This window comes from Heptranchias perlo, chromosome 7 (assembly GCF_035084215.1).
Source record: "Heptranchias perlo isolate sHepPer1 chromosome 7, sHepPer1.hap1, whole genome shotgun sequence".
NCBI classification, from domain to species: Eukaryota; Metazoa; Chordata; class Chondrichthyes; order Hexanchiformes; family Hexanchidae; genus Heptranchias; species Heptranchias perlo.
Genome location: NC_090331.1, coordinates 14,485,834 through 14,508,346, shown reverse-complemented (window position 1 = coordinate 14,508,346; position 22,513 = coordinate 14,485,834). Strand labels below are relative to the sequence as shown.

General features: G+C 42.3%; 1 protein-coding gene across 1 annotated transcript in view; it reads left to right on the top strand.

Moving 5' to 3' along the window:
• The window catches only part of LOC137323529 (contactin-associated protein-like 5), a 930,346-nt gene that overhangs the window by 105,437 nt on the left and 802,396 nt on the right, over positions 1 to 22,513 (top strand). Inside the window, exon 2 of the mRNA XM_067987099.1 lies at positions 997 to 1,107. Coding sequence (XP_067843200.1) covers positions 997 to 1,107 — 111 coding nt within the window. The remainder of the gene's footprint in view (positions 1 to 996; positions 1,108 to 22,513) is intronic.

The following is a 22,513-nucleotide window of genomic DNA, read 5'->3' as shown; positions in this document are numbered from 1 at the left end:
GTTGCGCACCCCAGGGTTAAAATAACATCAGATTCCGACTTTTGAATCTCAACGAAACCCTCGCCTACCTGGAGCAAGGGCCTCCGTTGCTGCCCAAAATGTGCCTGTTAAAATGGCACAGGTTGCCAGTGCGGCATGGGCAAGGTGAGTGCCAAACTGTCGATATTTTCACCACCCGCACACATTGTTCTCGTTGGACGCAGGGGGTTAAAATCAGGCCTTTGGTGCTGAAGCTATAAAAGAAAGATAAAAATTAGATGAATATGAATGATAGGACAATGCAAGTGAGATGTGTATAGCCTGATAAGATGCTATTTAAATGATCTGAAAGGAACATGAGATTGAAAAATATGTCCAGTTGTGAAGAAGCGTCTGCACCCGAAGCATTAGCTCATCTCGATTTTAAAATTCTCATCCTTGTGTTCAAATCTCTCCATCTCTGTAACCTCCTCCAGCCCTACAACCCTCCGAGATCTCTGCGCTCCTCCAATTCAGGCCTCCTGCGCATCCCCGATTTTCATCGCTCCACATTGGCGGTCGTGCCTTCAGCTGCCGAGGCCCTAAGCTCTGGAATTCCTTCCTTAAACATCTTTGCCTATCTACCTGTCTCCTCCTTTAAAACACTCCTTAAAACATACCTCTTTGACCAAGCTTTTAGTCCTAATATCTCCTTGTACGGCTCCGTGTCAAATTTTGTTTGATAATGTACTACGTTAAAGGCGCTACATAAATGTAAGTTGTTGTCTGGTCTGCGCACACGTGCTGACTGAACTGCTGTGTGTTTCTGAGATTTTCTTTTTGTTTTAGATTTCTAACATCTGCAGCATTGTGCTTTATAACCTGAAGAAAACGTCAGCTTCTTCAGCATAAGACTGCATGATGGGTGTGCAGCAGGTTTTAAAATATGTGTGGGATAAAGTCTTTTTCTGGAGTTGATCCTGTATAGGGATAATGTTAGCCCACTGATTTAAAATATGCTGCTTCTTTGTCCCACAGATAATTGCGACAATCATCTTGTGTCTGGCTTGACTCAACCAGCATTCCGTTCCTCCTCTGCGCTATCCAGCAGCCACAGCCCTGGGTTTGCAAAGCTGAACAGAAGGGATGGTAAGGCGCAAGCTTTCTGTTAATGATCAAGCAAATTATTCATTCTCAGCATGTATCTGCATCATAAATGCAAATGAAAACTCAAGTACGTTTTATTTTCACTGGCGAAGAAATATCTCTCCAAGAAATGGATCAACTGTCATATATCACGTTGCAGACTGTCAGTGTGCTGGTATTTACAGTCGTGCTGTGGTTGTCAAGTGCTGTGGTAATGGTTTGTTCCCCAGGGTACAATAGACCCTGGATTAACGATGATATGTAACAGGTTAAAGCTTTCTCATACAGATAGGAGAGGTGCAGTTCATCAAAAAGGTATTACATTGAAATCTTATTGGTTATTTCAAGCAAGTGGTAAGCTTGCAAACCTACTTAGTGTTCTACTGATATTTCACATTCAACTATTGCACTCTTACACGTCACAGTTCTATAATAGGTATTGTGTTTGCAGACCTCCCGTGGCATTGCTCATGCTGAGTCCAAGTGGAAAGGGGCAGTTCCCGACAAGGGCATGGTGCTGAATTACCAGTGAAAGTATTTGGAAAGACGTTTGAGAGATGTGTTCATTGACAGTGAAACAAGTGTTTTTTGACTAGTTCCTTGAAAATAAATAATGTTTAACATATCCCACTGCTGGTAGATAATAAATAGAGCATAAATTGCACAAATAAACAACTTTTTTATACATCCTGCCAGGAAAAAAGTTGTTTTCATGCTTCTAATTAACAAAGAAACATTTTTTTTCAAAGCTCTAATAATCGTTTCCTTACTTTGTGCTGCCAGTCCCTTCCTATCATTGGACAGGGAAGACAGGATGCAAGTCCCGGCATGCGCTGTGAATGCCCAGTCTTGCCCTTAGTTAACATGAATTCTGGCAGTTATATGCTCAGATGCATGCTGGGCGTTAGCCTGTTACCTTGTTGAGACTCTTCTGACATTGGTAGCTCTGGGAAGCCCAATGAACTCGAGCCCTAGACTTCTCTGAGAGACACAGGGCTCCAACAGAAGACGTCAGACGTCATAAACAAAGATTATGCTACTGCACAGGCAAATTTAATTATTTTCTTGCAAATGTTTTGATGTCTTATTATGTTACAAACCTTATTAAGTTTCTCAGATAGTGAGAGTTTAAGATGGTGGCTGAAAGGATTTAAAAGAATGTGCTTGGAGAAACCTCTTTAATTCTACTTTTTAGTTTTTGCTGCATGTTCATTATTTGGTTCTCTTCCTATATCCTCAATGGTTTTTCATTGGAAGTTAATTACACATTTTGTCTCTAATTGGCAATAAAAATAATTACGCTACATGATTAATGTATGTGCACACCCACACACACAACAATTTACAATTATACAGCACCTTTAACATAGTAAAATGTCCCAAGGCACATCACAGGAGCGTTATCAGACAAAATTTGACACCGAGCCACATAAGGAGATAGTAGGACAGGTGACCAAAAGCTTAGTCAAAGAGGTAGGTTTTAAGGAGTGACTTAAAGGAGGAGAGAGTGGTAGAGAGGCAGAAAGGTTTAGGGTGGGACTTCCAGAGCTCAGGGCATAGGCAGCTGAATGCACGGCCGTCAATGTCGTGGCGAAGGAAAACGGGGATGCACAAGAGGCCAGAATTGAAGGAAAGCAGAGATTTCGGAGATTTGTAGGGCTGGGGGCGGCTACAGAGATAGGGAGGGGCAAGGCCATGGAAACTCACTCACATCAGAGGGAAAGAAAGCTAGTCATTTCTTGGTGTTTTCTGGAAGCTTCGTACACCTGGTTTCTTCCAAAGAGCCAAGCTTCTACTAAAGTGGAGACAAACCTCCCTTAGCAATAATAATTAGACTCTAATGGATCTCAATTTGCCTTCATTGAACATTTCCCCCACAGGAGTTTAAGGAAGAGTTTAAGCAGGTTAAACATAGCTCCATCATAGCAGCAGACAGTTGGGTCACAACAGACCCTTAGATCAATTAGGAAAGGCCTAACAAGGGATGAACAGTCCCTCATCTTATATGTTTTATGTTATATGGTATAATACATCTGTCATTATGAAGCAGCATATCCTCTGACTCATTGTGAGGTACAGGTGATCTACTAGTAAATTTATAGCAAGCATCTTATTCCTGTGAACTTTTTTCAGATTTGATAATACCCATGGATAAATAGTAAAGGGTTTAGTATTCAGGGCTGAAGCATTTTCCTTGTGATATCCTTGGGTGAAATGATGCCTGGACCATGCTGTCCAGCTTTGAACCTCATGCTCGTGCTTTCACTCCAGCTCTCACTATCTCCTCTTCACTTATTTCTTCTCTGCTCTTCTCTCTTTTCCACCTCCTCTTCTTGTCCTCCACTTCTCTTCTACTCGTCTCTCCATTCTCGTCCCCTCTTCTTCCTCCTCGCTCTCAACAGTTTTTTGCCCTTTTCTTCATTATGGTGAAATGTATTTCGTATTTGTCAGCATAGAAAAGAAAGAAAGAAAGACTTTCATTTATATAGGGCTTTTCATAAACCCAGGACATCCCAAAACATTTTACAGTCAATGAAGTACTTTTTGAAGTGTAGTCACTGTTGTAATGTAGGAAACGCAGCAAACTCCCATAAATAGCGATGCGATAATGACCAGATAATTTTTTTTTAGTGATACTGGATGAGAAATAAATATTGGCCAGGACACCGGGTAGAACTTCTCTGCTCTTCTTCAAAATAGTGCTGTGGGATCGTTTACTTCCACCTGAAAGGGCAGACGGGGCCATGGTTTAACGTCATCTGAAGAACGGCATCTCCAACAGTATAGCATTCCCTCAGTACTCCACTGGGGCATCAGCCTAGAAGGTACGGTAGTTTAGTGATTATGTTACCGGACTAGTAATCCAGAGACCTGGACTAATAATCCAGGTAACACAAGTTCAAATCCTACCATGGCAGTTTGACAATTATAATTAAGTTTAATAAAAAATAACAGTAAAGGTGACCATGAAGCTATCGGATTGTCACAAAAAACCAACTGGTTTACTAATGTTCTTTTAGAAAAGGAAACCTGATGTCCTTACCCAGTCTGACCTATATGTGACTCCAGTCTTACACCAATGTGATTGACTCTTAACTGCTTTCTGAAGTGGCCTAAAAGCCACTCAGTTGTATCAAACTGCTACACTAGAAGTTCCTACCTAACAACATTGTGGGAGCACCTTCACCACACAGTCTGCAGTGGTTTAAAAAGAAGACCCACCACCACCTTCTCAGGACAACGAGGGATGGTCAATAAATACTGGCCTTGACAGCAACGCCCACATCCTGAGAATGAATATTTTAAAAATTGATCAGTTTGAGAATGTATTTTAGAAACATTCCCCTTAAAAAATCAGCACCTGACAACTAGGCAACAGATTTGATCCAGACTGAAGCTGAGGAGTCAGCTCGAAGGCTGAGCGTGCTATTTTTTCATTTGATTTTGTATTATTATAAGATCATAAGAAATAGAATCAGGAGCAGGCTATACGGCCCCACGAGCCTGCTTCGCCATTCAGTAAGATCATGGCTCATCTTCGACCTCAACTTCACTTTCCCGTCCGATCACCATATCCCTTGATTCCCTTGAGTCCAAAAATCTATCGATCTTTGTCTCGAATATATTCAACGACTCAGCCTCCACAGCCTTTTGGAGTAAAGAATTCCAAAGATTCACAACCCTCTGAGTGAAGAAATTTCTTCTCATCTCAGTCCTAAATGGCCGACCCCTTATCCTGAGACTATGCCCCCCAGTTCTACATTCTCTAGCCAGTATAAACAGCCTCTCCGCATCTACCCTGTCAAGCCCGCTCAGAATATTATATGTTTCAATGAGATCACCTTTCATTCTTCTAAACTCGAGAGTATAGGCCCATTCTACTCAATCTCTCCTCATAGGACAACCCTCTCATTCCAGGAATCAATCTAGTGAACCTTCGTTGCACTACCTCTAAAGCAAATATATCCTTCCTTAGGTAAGGAGACCAAAACTGTACACAGTACTCCAGGTGTGGTCTCACCACAGTCATGTACAGTCGCAGCAAGACTTCCTTACTCTTGTACCCCCTTGCAATAAAGGCCAATGTACCATTTGCTTTCCTAAATCCTTGCTGTACCTATACGTTAACTTTCTGTGTTTCGTGTACAAGGACTCCTAAATCCCTCTGAACACCAACATTTAATAGTTTCTCATCATTTAAAAAATATTCTGTTTTTCTATTCTTCCTACCAAAGTGAAAAACCTCACATTTCCCCACGTTAAACTCCATTTGCCACCTTCCTGTCCACTCACTTAACCTGTCTATATCCCTTTGCAGACTCTTTGTGTCCTCCTCACAGCTTACTTTCCCACTTAGCTTTATGTCGTCAGTAAACTTGGATACATTACACTCTGTCCCTTCATTTAAGTCATTGATATAGATTGTAAATAGCTGAGGCCCAAGCACTGGTCCTTGCGGCACTCCACTAGTTACAGCCTGCCACCCTGAAAATGACCCATTAATCCTTACTCTCTGTTTTTTGCTGGTTAACCAATCATCTATCCATGCTGATATATTACCCCAACCCTATGAGCCCTTATCTTGTGTAACAACCTTTTGTGTGGCATTTATCAAATGTCTTTTGAAAATTCAAACATACTATATCCACTGGTTCCCCCTTATCTACCCTGCGAGTTACACCCTCAAAAAAACTCTAATAGATTTGTCAAACACGATTTCCTTTTCCTAAAACAATGTTGACTTTGCCTAATTATATTATGATTTTCTAAGTGCCCCATTACCACGTCCTTAATAATAGATTGCAGCATTTTCCCGACTAATGTCAGGCTAACTGGCCAGTAGTTCCCTGTTTTCTCTCTCCCTCCTCACTTGAATAGCAGTCTTACATTTGCTACCTTCCAATCCACTGGGACAGTTCTAGAATCTATGGAATTTTGGAAGATCTTGACCAATGCATCCATTATCTCTGCAGCCACCTCTTTTGGAATCCTAGGATGTAGGCCATCAGGTCCAGGGGATTTGTCGGCTTTTAGTCCGATTAATTTCTCCAGTACTTTTTCTTTACTAATATTAATTACTTTAAGTTCCTCAGTCTCATTAGACCCTTGGGTTCCCCACTATTTCTGGTATGCTTTTTGTGTCTTCTACTGTGAAGACAGATACAAAGTACTTATTTAATGTCTCTGCTATTTCCTTACTCCCCATTATAATTTCTCCTGTCTCAGTCTCTAAGGGACCAATGTTTATTTTCGCTACTCTCTTCCTTCTTACATACTTGTAGAAGCTCTTACAATCTGTTTTGATATTTCTTGCAAGTTTACTCTCATTCTATTTTCTCCCTCTTTATCAATTTTTTCGTCATCCTTTTCTGGTTCTAAAACACTCCCAATCCTCAGAATTACTACTATTCTTGGCAACATTTTAAGCTGCTTCTTTTAATTTAATACTATCCTTAACTTCTTTAGTTAGCCATGGATAGATCACTTTTCCCATGGAGTTTTTATTCCTCAATGGAATGTATATTTGTTCAGAATTGGGAAATATTTCTTTAAATGTTTACCATTGCTAATCTACTGTCATATATTTAATCTAATTTCCTAATCAACCTTAGCCAACTCGCCCCTCATACCTAGGTAAAATTGGCTTTGTTTCAGTTTACGACTCTTGTTTCGGAGTTAAGTACGTCACTCTCAAACTCAACGTGAAATTCTTCATATTATGATCACTCTGCCCCAGAGCATCCCATACTATGAGATTACTAATTAACCCTGTCTCATTACACAAGACAAAATCTAATCTAGCCTGTTCCCTGGTTGGTTCCATGAGGTATTGTTCTAGGAAACTGTCTCCAATGCACTCCATGAAATCGTCCTCCAAACTACATTTGCCAATTTGATTTGCCCAATCTGTATGAAGATTAAAGCCCCCCACGATTATTGCATTACCTTTGTTAGAAGGTCTTTTATTTTTTGATTAATACTCTGTCTAACAGTAAAACTACTGTTGGGGGTCTCTAAACTACTCTCACCAGTGTGTTCTGCTCCTTTCTTATCTCCACTGATTCTACTTCCTGATCTTCCGAGGCAAGCTCCTTTCTCACTACTGTCTACATGTCATCCTTTATTATCAGGGCTATCTGCACCCCCCCCCCCCCCCGGCTCCTTTTTGAAAGATGCAAAGAATGCATCGTTCAAAAGGTTCAAGTAAGAATTTTACAAAAGAAATCCATCAACTAATTGAATAAAACCAAAGTCCTAATCTTCCTTCATTCCAGTTTGTATCTAGACACCATGTGTGTTTATTAAACATAACCACTCCTTGTGGGCTGTGTGCATGTTCACAGCCCCTAATCTATGTCTTCATTCTTTTTGTTGCTCCCGACTCTTATTCCCTCTCCAGCTGCTCACTCAGGCTGAACCAAATGGTGTGCAAACTGAATGTCCTGAGCTTCAAACCCTATATTCTATTCATCATCAAAACATCATATTTCCACCTCCTACAGCAATGCCTGCCTTCACTCCATCTCTTCCGAAACCCGCACTGAAACTTTTGTCACCTCAAGGCTCGATTTCTCGGAACGGACACGATGGGCCGAATGGCCTCCTTCTGTGCCGTAAATATTCTATGATTCTCAATTGACACCATCCCGAACTCCTCCCTATATAAACTCTAACTGGTCCAAAACTCCACTGCCGTCATTTTGTGTCTTGTTTCCCCATCACCCCTGTCTGCTCTGACCTTCACTGCCTCCCTATCTGCCAATGCATCGAATTCAAAATTCTTGTCCCATTTACAAATCCCACCCTAGATATGGAAACTCCTACAGCTCACATCATTGCAGTTCTCCATCACTGGATGCCTGTGCATCCTGTTCCCTCTGGCATTTCTCACTTAATGGCACAACTTTCAGCTCTTTTGGCCCCACCATACGGGTAGGGTAGTGTAGTGGTTATGTCATTGAACTAATACTCCAGAGAACTTGAGTTCAAATCACACCATGGCGGTTTGAGAATTTCAATTCAGCTTAAATAAAAAGCTGGTATCAGTAAAAGTGTCGGATTGTTGTAAAAACCCAACTGGTTCACTAATGACCTTTTTTAAGGAAGGAAACCTGCCCTCCTTACCCGGTCTGTCCTACACGTGACTTCAGTCCCACACCATCGTGGTCTACTCTTAACTGTCAAGCCACTCAGTTGTATCACACTGCTAACTCTTTGTCTAACAGCATTGTGGGAGCACCTTCACCACGCCAACAGCAGTGGTTCAAGAAGATGGCCCACCACCATCTTCTCAGGGCAACGAGGGATGGGCAATAAATGCTGCATTGCCAATAATTCCCACATCTCAAGAATGGAAAAAAAAAACCCTCTGGGAATCTCTTCGTTTAAATCTTGTCACCTTGCTTCTTCCCTCCCTGTCATTTAAAACACTATGGGCCAGAAATCGCGCAGAACGGCAAGGTAACGCTCACTGCAGCTCCTGTGAATTAAATTAACGAAAATGCTTACTGCGGGCTCTGTGGCGTCGAATTGCTTGAATTTGAACTTTTGGCAAAATGTGCACTATCAACCCATCCTCTGAGCAGCGTGAGTTGCTGTGCGGCTGGTACAGTCTGTGAGGAGAAGACACGCCCACAAAATCTGTCAGAAAGAGAAGTCCCATCCACAGATTCAGGCTGCATTGCTCAAGCAGGCAAGCAGACTTCATTCGGTGAAAGTTAATATTCTGAATGTCATTGTAAATAAAAAATGTTAATATTTTTATAAAAAGCCAAAGAAATAATTGAATTAAATTAAAGGAACGGAAGGGAAAAGTTTTAAAAATTTTGCATTTTAATTTTTTTAATGACCAAAAACTATTAAAATAAGGAGCAACATGAGACTCCTTATTTTTAAAAGATAATTTTTAGTTGTTTGACAGTCATTAAGACTAACTGCACTGTTAAAACTTAGTTTAGACTTGGCATTTTTAAGAGTACCTGTTTGATGGTGTAATTAGTTCCTTTCCAGCTGGGCAGATAAGCAAGTTGGTGCTTTTTCAATGATTTCTCTGATTGCAGCGTGCGGTGGCCCTTTAATTTAATTGTAAACAATTTTACAACACCAAGTTATAGTCCAGCAATTTTATTTTAAATTCACAATTTCTATGTTTCTACCTCTCTATCTCTTTTTTTTTCAAAATCATGGCCTTTAATTTAAAGCTGTCATGTTGCCGGTGAACCACTAGAGGCAAGTTCTGGATTTCTGCGTTTCACTGCACATGTGCAAACGCGGGAACTTGCTCCTTCAATTCACCACTAAAAACTGAGAGCGCTATTGAGCTCCCCCATTATTTCGGGAGCGATTTCTGGCCCAATATTTTTGAATGTGCTTTTGATCAACTCTCCTAAATTCTCGACCACTCGGTCCACCTCTCTCCGCTGCGTGTAGTGCCTTGCGACATTTTATTACGTTAAAGATGCTATACAAGTACAAGTTGTGGTTTCCTCATTGAATTAGACTCATTCACCTGGTAAGAGAGCAAGATGTAATGGTATTCTCTATTTAATAACTTCAAACACTCAAGTAACCAAGGATTTTGCTCCAGGGCTGTGGTGTCTATTCAGAAGAGCAGTCCTTAAATGGCTCACTTTGAAAGAAAAGAAAGAACATGCATTTATATAGTGCCTTTTACGACCCCAGGATATCCCAAAGCGCTTTACATCAATGAAATACTTTTGAAGTGTAGTTATAGCTGTTACTCAGGCAAGTATCGAGACATGAAAGAACCCTCCCCCTGGACCCAACATGCAAACACTTGAATTATGCCTCTGGTGTCTACTTCTATCTTTAGGTTCAGGTCACTTTATAGGTCTCTGTTAATGATGAAAAATTAATAAATTAGCAAGAAGCAGCATGGAAAATGCCTGTGACTAGCCCCCCTAAAGATCACTGTGCTACAGTCCCTGAGGATGGCACAGCAAACACTAATACCATTGCTCTGCTGCCAAGAGAGCTGAAGGCAATATTCCTCATCATCCTGCCGACCCATGCTTTGGCTACGACAGGATGAAAGTCTGGTGCATTAAAGCATATTAGATGCAGTACTGGTGTTGACTAGTCGTTACTCCCTATTTTTGGCCCATGGGTTTGAATTTAACTTCAAAGATCCTGAATTTGAGTACTTGTGAATTATTAAAATGGCACGTGTTGGTGGCATACCCTGCACAAAACTGTGCACTTAACGTCAGCCAACCGATAGAGCCATTGCAACAAAGGTAGTATATGTAAAATGGTGGTGTGCCTGTACAGATGGACTTTCTGTACGTCTGCCCAGGGGCAGATCTGTCCCTTCATTCCAAAATAAACTAAATTGAGCAAAGTTCATGGATTAAATAAGATCCTTAAATGCCAAGTCCCGCGATGGATTTAATTCATCGAGTTATGTCTTAAGTTCCATTACAGCACACATTTAAATATATCATTTAAAAGCAAGGAAAGACTATCTACCTAGTATCTGATCACATCTCTCAGATATACCCCAAAAGTGTTTCAGGTACAATGAATTACCTTGAAGTCCAGTGGCTATTGTGTAAGCAAATTATTTATCAGTCGTACTTTTAAGTTTAAAAAAAAACTTGAAAAACTGAACATATTTTGGTCGTGTTGATTTGATTTGCATCCTGCAGTGGAAGGTGCAGTGGCAGCCAGTCCCATAAGGATATTCTTAGTTGAGTCATGGTATCCTTAACTGAATGTGAAAAGAAGGGTGGAATACAATTAGGCTGCAGCTTGCCCTCAATGTGATCAAATTCAATTCTGGTTGCTGGGGTAGAGTCTAGCCTTAGTAGAACAGCTTGCTGGATAATGAAAGTGAGGAACATGAGAAATTAAAATCCTGAGGTCATTGTAATGACATTGCAAGAAAACAAGTTTACGTAGTTAATTACCAGCTTACTCAGAACAAAATGGTGAGGGACTTGCACAGGTCAAATATGAAGTAGTCAACGAAGAGGACACAATGGGGTAGAAATTGGACTTTGTTGCACCTGTTTTTCAGGCTCGAAATGGAGGCAAAAAGGTTCTATTCATGGGGCTATGTCCTGCACCCCAGGGGCGTCTGACGCCATGTTGAAGGCCGCCCGTAATAGGCACTAGGCCTCTTGCATATGTTATTAGGCGCCTGTTTAAGAACCCCTCTGGGAAATTGGTCAGAGCTGAACCTTCTGCGGCCTAACTAGTGATCCTTAAAGGAAACTAGAGGATGACACCAAAAACATAATTGTTTTTTAAAAGACAGGAATGCTCCTCTGGCTCCACAGCACTACTGCAGGCCACTGCTAATCTGTGCTCACCCCTCCTGTTCTCCTCCACACCTCCCCCCACCAGGACCTACCTGAGGGCCACTGCTGGCGGGGCAGCCAGCCCAAACTGGAGCTCCAGAGACCGGCGAGCTGCCGGTGGAGGCCCAATAGGTGCCCGCAGCTTGCCAATAATATTAAGACAAGGTCAGAGGCTGAATTTCGGACAAGCCTTGGGCCTTTAGCTTCTGGCGCGTGCTCCGAGCACATCGCACGTTCCCGCACCCGAAAACAGGCCAAAAACCAATTTCTAGGCTAATTCTGTATTTGGAAGTTGCTTACAATGTAAGTGCGACTGGATTGTACCTGCTGTTATTTGGAAACGTTCTGAATTTTGCTGCCAGGTTTGGCCTTGAAACATCCAGTCGAGACTTTTGAACTTGCCGTACATGATGGTCAAATGTTTATACACATGTAAAGTACATCGGATTCAAGTCGAAAAAGACACATGACATTGGTCGTTCCAGCACCAAGGCATCTCTCTACCTTTCAATTAGCTGTTTTCAACAGTGAGCAGAATACGTGAAAAGTGGATGGCTAATTCTGGTCAATCTTTCTCATCCTATAGGACGGATCTAGCAATATTCTTCAGCAGGTGTAGGTGTTTCATAACTGTCTGAGGCAACTGTGTATGTCCCTCGAAGGAAAGAAGAAAATACTTGATGTATTTTGAACAGCTAACAAGAAATTGGGCAGGAGTTAATCCGTTTTACATGTCAGGGTTACCAACAACCAATGAAAATAGATTTTTAAAAATATAATTATACTATTAGGCAGAATTATAGGAGGTAAGCTCCGAAAGCTTGTGATTTTCAAATAAAACTGTTGGACTATAACCTGGTGCTGTAAGATTCCTTACAGGGTTAGATGAAGTAGGGAGGGAGTAGGCTTGTGTGGAGCATAAACACTAGCGTGGACCAGTTGGGCCAAATGACCTGTTTCTGTGCTCTGTAATTCTTACATGCTGTTGCCATGTATTTTGCTTTATAAGATCAGACATCTGAATTATGGTTACAATTTCTACCAGAGATTACATTCCAGTTATCAATCACTGTTTGAGATTTTGCAACATTTTCATCAGATTTGTTCATTCTTTGGTATAGATGTCATGAAGCACCAACAAAAAAATTGGAACACTGCTCCTTCGCCATCTGCTATGAGTGACAATGCCAGTAAATAAAATAAGATGGTGAACGGGAAAAAAAACACTTCCGTGACCTTCAAAGAATATGCCATAAAAATAATGGATACTTTGAAATAATTTGAAAGCTGTAATCCGTCTCTAGGTGCGGATAGTGTGTTCAGTCTCGCAGTTCAGGACAATGTTTCAACTCACAGAAGAGATTATTGCCTTGAAATTGCTTCCTCATATCCAAATTTGACCTATAATAAGGCAGAAAAAGGTATAAAGGCGTCCTTTCTTGACCTCATGGTTTTTTTAATGCAACAAACTTAATATTGACAGCAGAAGGCCTTCATTATAACACCGAGTGTGGCAGAAGGCAGTGATGCTCAACCTGGTATTCCTGACCCTGGCCCTGGCATTCCAGCCCTTGAGGCCCAGGCAACTCAGTCCTATCTGTATTTATAATCTTTGGATTATCCTGATTGGACTTTTTGGGCCTGGAGGTCTGTAAAAGCCTGTTTTTTGCAATGTCGCCTCGTCGGTCGATAAAACCTAATCAGAACATCAAAATCTCTTTATATTAGCTATGTGAGATATATGAAAATTAATGGGCAGGCTTATTCAAACTTTATATTTGGCCACCAAAATAGGCACCTACAGAGCTCAAAAAGACAATAACTTGGACACCTCCGGCCTAACATCTTCCACTGGTCTGGAGTCCTTGCAACATCTGCTTTATGAATGATGTTGTGATATAGGTGATTGCCTCAGCAATACTTGTATTTATTTTAATATCACCACAGCAATTTCTGATCAATGCCAGTGTCACAGCAGACACTGCAAACAGAAGGGAGATGTTTTCGATGCCCTTTAAATCTCTAGAAGCCACAGGAAACTTCTCAGCCCCACAGTAGTGGGACTCTGCTAATAGTTTAAAATGCTCCTAAAGACATGAGCTGGCTTCTACGGCCAAGGGTATTTAAAAATGTCAGTCATTAGTAGGAAGCCATCTGCTACAGAGAGGTCTCCATGCATTTCTATACTTGGATAGCAGGCTCATAAGGGCACACTCCAGTGCAGTAGCAATCAGACTAGGAAAACAGACTCGGGCAGTTGTGTCTCATAATGAATCTGGAGAAATCCCAACTGTGTTAGAACTTCTTTTTAAAAGGTCACCTCATGCACAATCCGTCTGTCGTAAATGTTCCAAAGGATTAGTCGCCGAACTTCAAGCTGCTGATACACAGTTTTCACTCGGGAAGCAAATCCTCCAGGACCTGGGGCTAGTAGGATTAACTGACTTTTTGGACATGCCATGCCAGACTCTTTTGGCACACCATCCATCATCACCTTGGAAAACGCTCTTCAAATTCTCCAGTATAGACGTGGATTTCATTTAATTAGGATCTGGATGCCAATGCAGAATGGTTAACTTGATTTAAGAAATGACATGTTCATCATACGCGGGGTTGGTGCACATCTCTGAGATGCTGGTGTTGGAGCTACATGCAATTCATCAAGTGCTGTTAAAAAGAACTGAGACTTTTGTCCAAGCTACCTTAAGAGATCAGGCAACCTTTGGATTGAAAAATTCATAGTCGCGAGATAGACAAACAAGCAGTACGGTAGAAATATCTGTAACACTGCTTGGGAAGGTAATGGATATTTCTGGCACAGATGCATAAGTCAAAAGATTTCAGCTGTCACCCTGCTACGTTCCAAAGAAGAACAATGAATATTGCACTTGTAGAGTCCCTCAGCAGCATGCTCTACACCCACATGAATTGACTCCTTACCAAGACATTTTTTGATTAGAATCCTTTGGCTATTAGAAATTCTAGAAATAGACTGTCAGGGCACAAGACGTGTGTATTGCATTATCATTGGCTGTGGGTCCGCCCTCACCATTTGCCACAAGATTAGTTTCCCTGCAGCGAGGGGGAATTTTCAGGAATTCAGCTGCAAGTGAATATTCCTGGAATAGAAAATCACTCTTGCCCAGCTAAAACTGGAGTGCACCGGAAAATTTGGCCTCATGTTCTGACAGTCTTGATGCACAGGCTCTTCCAAAAATTAATTTTGTTCCTCTTTACGAGTATATTGCAGACATACTACGTACTCCAGTTCAGGGCTTATCACTGATACTGAATGTGGCTTCATTAAGGTTTGCTACAACTATAATTGTGAAAGATTAATAAGCGTACCCTGGTATTGGGAGCACGTTGCGACAGTCGCTCTTGTATGCATACAAACATCCCTGTACAAAGAATTACAAAGAATGTACAGCACAGAGCAGGCCATTTGGCCCAACAGGTCCATGCTGGTGTTTATGCTCCATGTGAGGCTCCTCCCACCCTTCTTCATCTGACCTTATCAACATATCCTTCTATTCCCTTCTCCCTCATGTGTTTAGTTAGATTCCCCTCAAATGCATCTATGTTAGTCACCTCAACTATTCCTATTGGTAGCAAGCTCCACATTCTTACCACTCTGGGTGAAGAAGTTTCTCCTGAATTGCCGTTTGCTAGCACTGTTGACGACTCCTTCTGTCACTTTGCTAATGATTGAGAGTAGGCTGATAGGACCATAATTGATCGGGTTGGACTTGTCCTTTTTGTGGACAGGACATACCTGGCAATTTTCCACGTTGCAGGATAGTTGCCAGACTTGTAGCTGTACTGAAACAGCTTGGCTAGAGCTGTGGGTAATTCTGGAACAAAGGTCTTCAGCACTACAGCCAGAATGTTGTCGGGGCCCATAGCCTTTTTTGTGTCCAGTGCAGTCAGCCATTCCTTGATGTCATGTGGAGTGTGTGAAATTGGCTGAAGACTTACATCTGTGAGGTTGGGGACCTCAGGCATAGGATGAGAAGGATCATCCACCATAGCACTTCTGGATGAAGATGGTTGCAAACGCTTCACCTTGTCTTTTGCATTTACGTGCTGGGCTCCACCTAAGTTTGTGCACACAAACAATGGGAGAAAATAAAGTCTGACTGACTCCAGTCCTACCATCCAATTGATTTAATAGGTTCTCCAACCAATCCAATTGGTTCTAACAATAGGTTCTCTAACCAATCCAATTGGTTCTGACAGTCTCCAGTCCAGCATCCTAATGATATGGTTGGTTGATATTGACAATCTCCAATTCTAGTGAGAAAAACTAATTCTTCTTTTAAAGTGGAGACAAACTGACATGAGTTAAGACGTTGTGGACTTTAAATGGCGACAGTGAGCATGTGGAGCTTTTATAAATGACGATTGAGGCAGAGACCGCAACGTAATTTAAAAGGAGATTGGATAAGTGAAGAAAATATCGAGATGGGGGAAAGGCAGGGGAATGGAGTTTGAACAGGTAGCTCCAGCTGAAGAAGTAGTACTGCCACAGTGATGTTGAGCCAATTAACCTCCTTCTGTACTATCATATCTTTGGTTGTATGATATGTGACAACTCTTCAACCCATTCACATTTAGTTTTTCAACCTGCGCTGTAATACATGCATTGCTTCATTGTCTTTCCTTCTCATAAATACGTACACCAGAGATTTTATATTTGACACTTCATAAGAAAAATAAAGCGACATATGAAAGAGCCACAACCTAATATTTGCATGACATGATTAATTGCTGAAGTTGTCAAAAGCTTTGAATTGTACAAGAGCTCTCATTTGCTATAATTATTTCTGAAAAGACTTAAATGGGTTTCAATTTTAATAAGGGGGTTAGCCTGAGACTATTTACTATACCACAGCTTTGCTGGTAATAACTGACTTAAATTTAGTTTTTTTTTCCACTGAACACTCTGTAAAATTGTATAATCGTTTACATACCGATATATGAAGCACTTACTCGTAAACACACCTTTTTGGTAAATTTTGCAAGGCTGTGATCACGGATGGCAAAATTGGACACCCAATCTCACGTACCTGATTTGCAGAGCAGCAATTTGGGGCCAAAGAAATGAGGCCATGCTACTGACTTGATGGGCATCAGTGGTAGCACTCTCGTCTCTTTGTCAGAAGGATGTGGGTTTAATTTCTACCCTAGAGACTTGAGTGCATATTCTAGGCGAACACTTCAGTGCACTACTGAGGGAGTGCTGCACTGTCGGAGGTGCCGTCCTTTGGATGAGACGTTAAACCGAGGCTCCGTCTGCCCTCTCAGGTGGATGTAAAAGATCCCATGGCACTATTTCAAAGAAGGGCAGCGGAGTTCTCCTGATGCCATGCCCAATATTTATCTCTCGACTAACATCACTAAAACAGATTATCGGGTTATTATCTCATTGCTGTTTGTGGGACCTTGCTGTGTTCAAATTGGCTGCTGCGTTTCCTAAATTTACACTTCAAAAGTACTTCATTGGTTGTAAAGCGCTTTGAAATATCCTGAAGTCGCAACATGGTGTAAGGTTAAGTATGCAACCAAAGGCATACCAGACACTTTGGTCCCACTATTTACCGGGAGGTAGGGAGGGCGCATGTCAGCGGCCGGGAAGGCGGAGGTTCTGCTGAATTTAACGGCAGGACCTCATTAGAATTTTGTTACTCCATTTCCCACCCGGCCAGATTGAGAGGCTGGCCAGCTGTCAGGTAGGAAAGCCTGCGGCACAAGGCAGCAGCCGGTGACCGCCGGGGACGGTCCCCGGCAATCGAGATGATCGGAGGTTGGTGGGGGGTGCGGGGCTCGGAGTGCGGCGGTGAGGAGGGCAAGAGGGAGGGAGTCATTGTCGGGGGGAGGAGACTTCGTGGGGCGAGACATCACTGGGAGGGGGTGTCGGCCAATCACGGGGAGGGTTGACCGATCGCGGGAGGGTCGGGAGATCGCTGCAGGTTTTCTGGGGGTGTGCTGGAGGGTGGGGAGAAACACTCCTGTTCTTCCTAGCCCACAAGCAGTGTTGGAAAAGCACTTACCTGCTGGATCCAGCAACCCCCGTCCCCCATTAGCTGCCAGATTTCCTGAGCCCTGGGAAACCCGGCCTGCAGCCATTAAATTTGAATGGCTGCCAAAATCTGAGGAATGCAGCCTCATTTAAATATTATAATTATGGACCCGCCTCTCCAGCGTGGGTTACTCGGCCGCCCTCCAACCTGCTGGGGTTAAATTGGAAGAAGACGCGTTCGCGGCGGGTTGGGTTCGGGTTTCCCGTTTTTTTAACAATTTTAACCCTCTCCCGCCCATCGTGGGGGGGTTAACTTTGCAGTTCCAGTTTTAGGACAGCAATCCTCTACTCACTGCCCTGGGTCACTCCTCGTTCACATTCTCACTTTTGCTGTTCTCCATCAGAAGACGGGCAGAAGCAGAGTTGACGAATTCATTGACTATTCACAAAACCCACAAAAAAAAGTGCTTGAGTTGTCGGCTACACTTCCATAACATTAAAACACCGAAATGCTCCAGCTCTGCTGCACTCTTGGGAGTGGTGCCGTGCCGACAGCTGCTGCAATCTGGCTCCAAAAATCTAGCCAAACGGCTCTGGTGTCATCTCAAGCAACTTGTACCTGCACACATGAGACCAGCAAGAGCTTGTCATTGTCTCGTGTTGTACTCACTGCAGTAGAAGTGCAAGCTGAGATCTCAATATAGTGGTGTCAAAGATTAACACAGTAATCAGATAGTGTCAATGTCATTCTCCTCAGAGCCAGCACTTGTGAATCGTCTCCAGGTCTAAACACCCAATGAAGCGTTACTTTATGAGCAGTCTGTGGGGTTCTAAAGAACTATCATCATCTCTAGTGGTATAGGGATAGAACCAGAATGGTAAAAGTACTTGGAGACAATTGCAGGACAGCTGTTAGAAGCTCATCTTTTCCAACTTTGTTGCAATCCATGAAGAAGGACAGTAGTATGAAATGTACCAAAATCACCTTGTTAAAAAAAATTATTCTCAGATTGTGGGCAAAACCAGCAAGGCAGTATTTAATGCCCATCCCTTGTTGCACTGAGGGCATCTAGTGAATCATATAAAGTGGGAATGGGATCACAGATTCCCTTCCTTGAAGGATAATAATCCAGCAGCTTTCATGGTCATATTCTGTTGCTAGCTCAAAAATTACCAGATTTATTGAATTCAGTTTACAACTTGCCATGGTGGGATTAGAAGTCACTGCTCCTCGGTTGCTCGTCCACTACAAGAATCACTAGGCTACTGTGCCTATTTAGTTGTACTAGCCAATGGATTTCAGAACTGAAGCAAAAGACCCTGGAAGGGGCGGTGGGGGGGTTGAGGATCAAGGTCCTCTTGCAGTGCAGGTAATTAACAGTCTGAGACCACATTTGGTGTCCTGATCAAAACTGACAGTCCCTTGGGAGACAAGGTTAGGGGTCACAAAAAGATTACTGGTGTCAGCTGTGGCTCAGTAGTAGCACTCTCGCCCCTGAGTCAGAAAGTCATGGGTTCAAGTCCCATTCCAGAGACTTGAGTACAAAATCTAGGCTGACACTCCAGTAAAGTACTGCACTGTTGGATTTGCCAATTTGCGCACAGCAAGGATGAGGCACTAAACCAAGGCCCCTGCTGCCGTGTCTGGTGGGAGTAAAAGATCCCATGGCACTATTTCAAAGAGGAGCAATGGGAGTTCTCCCCAGTGTCCTGGCCAATATTTATCCCTCAACCAATATCACTTAAAAATAATGATCTGGTCATTATCACATTGCTGCTTGTGGCACCTTGGTGTGCACAAATTGGCTGCCATTTTTCCTACATTACAACAGTGACGACACTTCAAAAAGTACTTCATTGTCTGTAAAGTGCTTTGGAATGTCCTGAGATTGTGAAAGTTGCCATATAAATGCAAGTCTCTTTCTTTCTTTCTTTCTCTTTCTTTCTTTCACAAAATAAAACTGAGTTGGTGGCAAGAATGCAGGAATATGGGGTTGCAAGTGTGAGATCCACATGGTGGAGACAGGGTGTTGGAGAATTCTGAGAACATGGATGGAAAAGTGCATAGATCTCCATCTCCACCAGCCCTGAACTGTGGTCAATTGAAAAATTAAAAACTGAGATTGGTAGATTTTTTTGTTAGGCAATGGTGTGAAGGGTCAGGAAACCAAGGTGGGTAAATGGAGCTAAGATACAGATCAGCCATGATCTAATTGAATAGCGGAACAGGCTCAAGGGGCTGAATGGCCTACTCCTGTATCTATACTCCTATGACCTGTGCAAGAGCACTTCCTATCTGTCTCAGCTTCAGCTGTTGGCATCAGTCACTCTCCGAGCTCTTCTACCGAGAAAGAAGCAGTGTTGTAAGAAGATGCAGTCATTGATTGTTTGTAGCAACGTATTACAAGCATGTGAAAATATTGCCAGTTATGTTTCCATAGCTTAACACCATTGCCTGGTGGAGGACACCCGACAGGGTGCAGCAAACCTTCCCCAGGGGCTGGCCTGTTTGCATAGGTTCCTTGGTGCTTTCTGGTATGACAGTGTTTTGTCATCTCTGAAATTCTGCCAGAGCATTTTTAGATGAAATGATGTAATAAGCAGGTTGTCGGAGCTCAGCACTTTGTAATGCAGTTTAAAATGAGTGAGAATAAAAGACATACAATAAACAACACCAAGGTTCCAGTTGAAGGAGACACTTCAGATCTGGAATAGACAGACCCCTCCAACCGACAGAGTGAAGCAGAGAGAGGAGGGCCAAATCTTCATAGGATGTCTCCGGAAGGTTTCTGTACCCAGATCAACCAAAGAAGCTTGGTTCTCAAACAAGCGTACTGAGCTTGAATAAAGGAGACTATGATGGTATGAGAGCGAAATTGATTAAAGTGGACTGGGAAAATAGATTAAAGGGTAAGACGGTACATGAGCAGTGGTGTTCATTTAAGGAGTTATTTTACAACTTTCAAAAAATATATATTCCACTGAGGAGAAAAGGGTGTAAAAGAAATGACAGCCATCCGTGGCTAAGCAAAGAAATTAAGGATAGTATCCGACTAAAAACAAGGACATATAAGGTAGCCAAACTTAGTGGGAGGATAGAAGATTGGGAAGTCTTGAAAAGACAGCAAAAAGTAACTGAAGGATTGATTAAGAAAGGGAAGATAGATTATGAAAATAAATTAGCAAAAAATATAAAAACAGATAGCAAGAGTTTCTATAGTTATATAAAATGAAAAAGGGTGGCTAAGGCAAACGTAGGTCCCTTAGAGGATGAGACTGGGAAATTAATGGTGGGAAACATGGAGATGGCAAAAATGCTGAACAAATATTTTGTTTCAGTCTTTACGGTAGAGGACACTAAGAATATCCCAACACTGGACAAACAGGGGGCTCTAGGGGGGAGAGGAGCTAAATACGATTTAAATCACTAAGGAATTGGTACTCAGTAAATTAATGTGACTCAAGGCGGATAAATCCCCTGGACCTGATGGCTTACATCCTAGGGTCTTGAGGCAGTAGGGATTGTGGATGCTTTGGTAATAATTTTCCAAAATTCTCTGGACTCGGCAAAGGTCCCGGCAGATTGGAAAACTGCTAATGTAACACCTTTATTTAAAAAGGGTAGTAGGCAGAAGGCTGGAAATTATAGACCAGTTAGCCTAACATCTGTGGTGGGTAAAATTTTGGAGTCTATTATTAAGGAGACAGTAGCGGAACATTTGGATAAACATAATTTAATAGGACAAAGTCAGCATGACTTTACGAAGGGGAAGTCATGTCTGACAAATTTGCTTGAGTTCTTTGAGGACATAACGTACAGGGTAGATAAAGGGGAACCACTGGACGTAGTGTATTTAGACTTCCAGAAGGCATTCGACAAGGTGCCACATAAAAGATTATTGCTCAAGATAAAGAATCACTGGATTGGGGGTAATATTCTGGCATGGGTGGAGGATTGGTTATCTAACAGGAAGCAGACAATTGGGATAAATGGTTCATTCTCGGACTGGCAACCAGTAGCCAGTGGTGTTCCGCAGGGGTCGGTGCTGGGTCCGCAACTCTTTACAATCTATATTAACGATTTGGAGGAGGGGACCGAGTATAACATATCAAAGTTTGCAGATGATACAAAGATGGAAGGGAAAGTAGAGAGTGAGGAGGACATAAAAAACCTACAAGGGGATATAGACAGGCTGGGGGAGTGGGCGGAGATTTGGCAGATGCAATACAATATTGGAAAATGTGAGCTTATGCACTTTGGCAGGAAAAATCAGAGAGCAAGTTATTATCTTAATGGCGATAGACTGGAAAGTACTGCAGTACAAAGGGATCTGGGGGTCCTAGTGCAAGAAAATCAAAAAGTTAGTATGCAGGTGATCAAGAAGGCCAACGGAATGTTGGCTTTTATTGCTAGGGGGATAGAATATAAAAACAGGGAGGTATTGCTGCAGTTATATAAGGTATTGGTGAGACCGCACCTGGAATACTGCATACAGTTTTGGTGTCCATACTTAAGAAAAGACATACTTGCTCTCGAGGCAGTACAAAGAAGGTTCACTCGGTTAATCCCAGAGATGAGGGGGCGGACATATGAGGAGAGGTTGAGTAGATTGGGACACTACTCATTGGAGCTCAGAAGAATGAGAGGCGATCTTATTGAAACATATAAGATTGTGAAGGGGCTTGATCAGGTGGATGCGGTAAGGATGTTCCCAAGGATGGGTGAAACTAGAACGAGGGGGCATAATCTTAGAATAAGGGGCTGCTCTTTCAAAACTGAGATGAGGAGAAACTTCTTCACTCAGAGGGTAGTAGGTCTGTGGAATTTGCTGCCCCAGGAAGCTGTGGAAGCTACATCATTAAATAAATTTAAAACAGAAATCGACAGTTTCCTAGAAGTAAAGGGAATTAGGGGTTACGGGGAGTGGGCAGGAAATTGGACATGAATTTAAATTTGAGGTTAGGATCAGATCAGCCATGATCTTATTGAATGGCGGAGCAGGCTCGAGGGGCCGATTGGCCTACTCCTCCTCCTGTTTCTTATGTTCTTATATTCTTATGATTA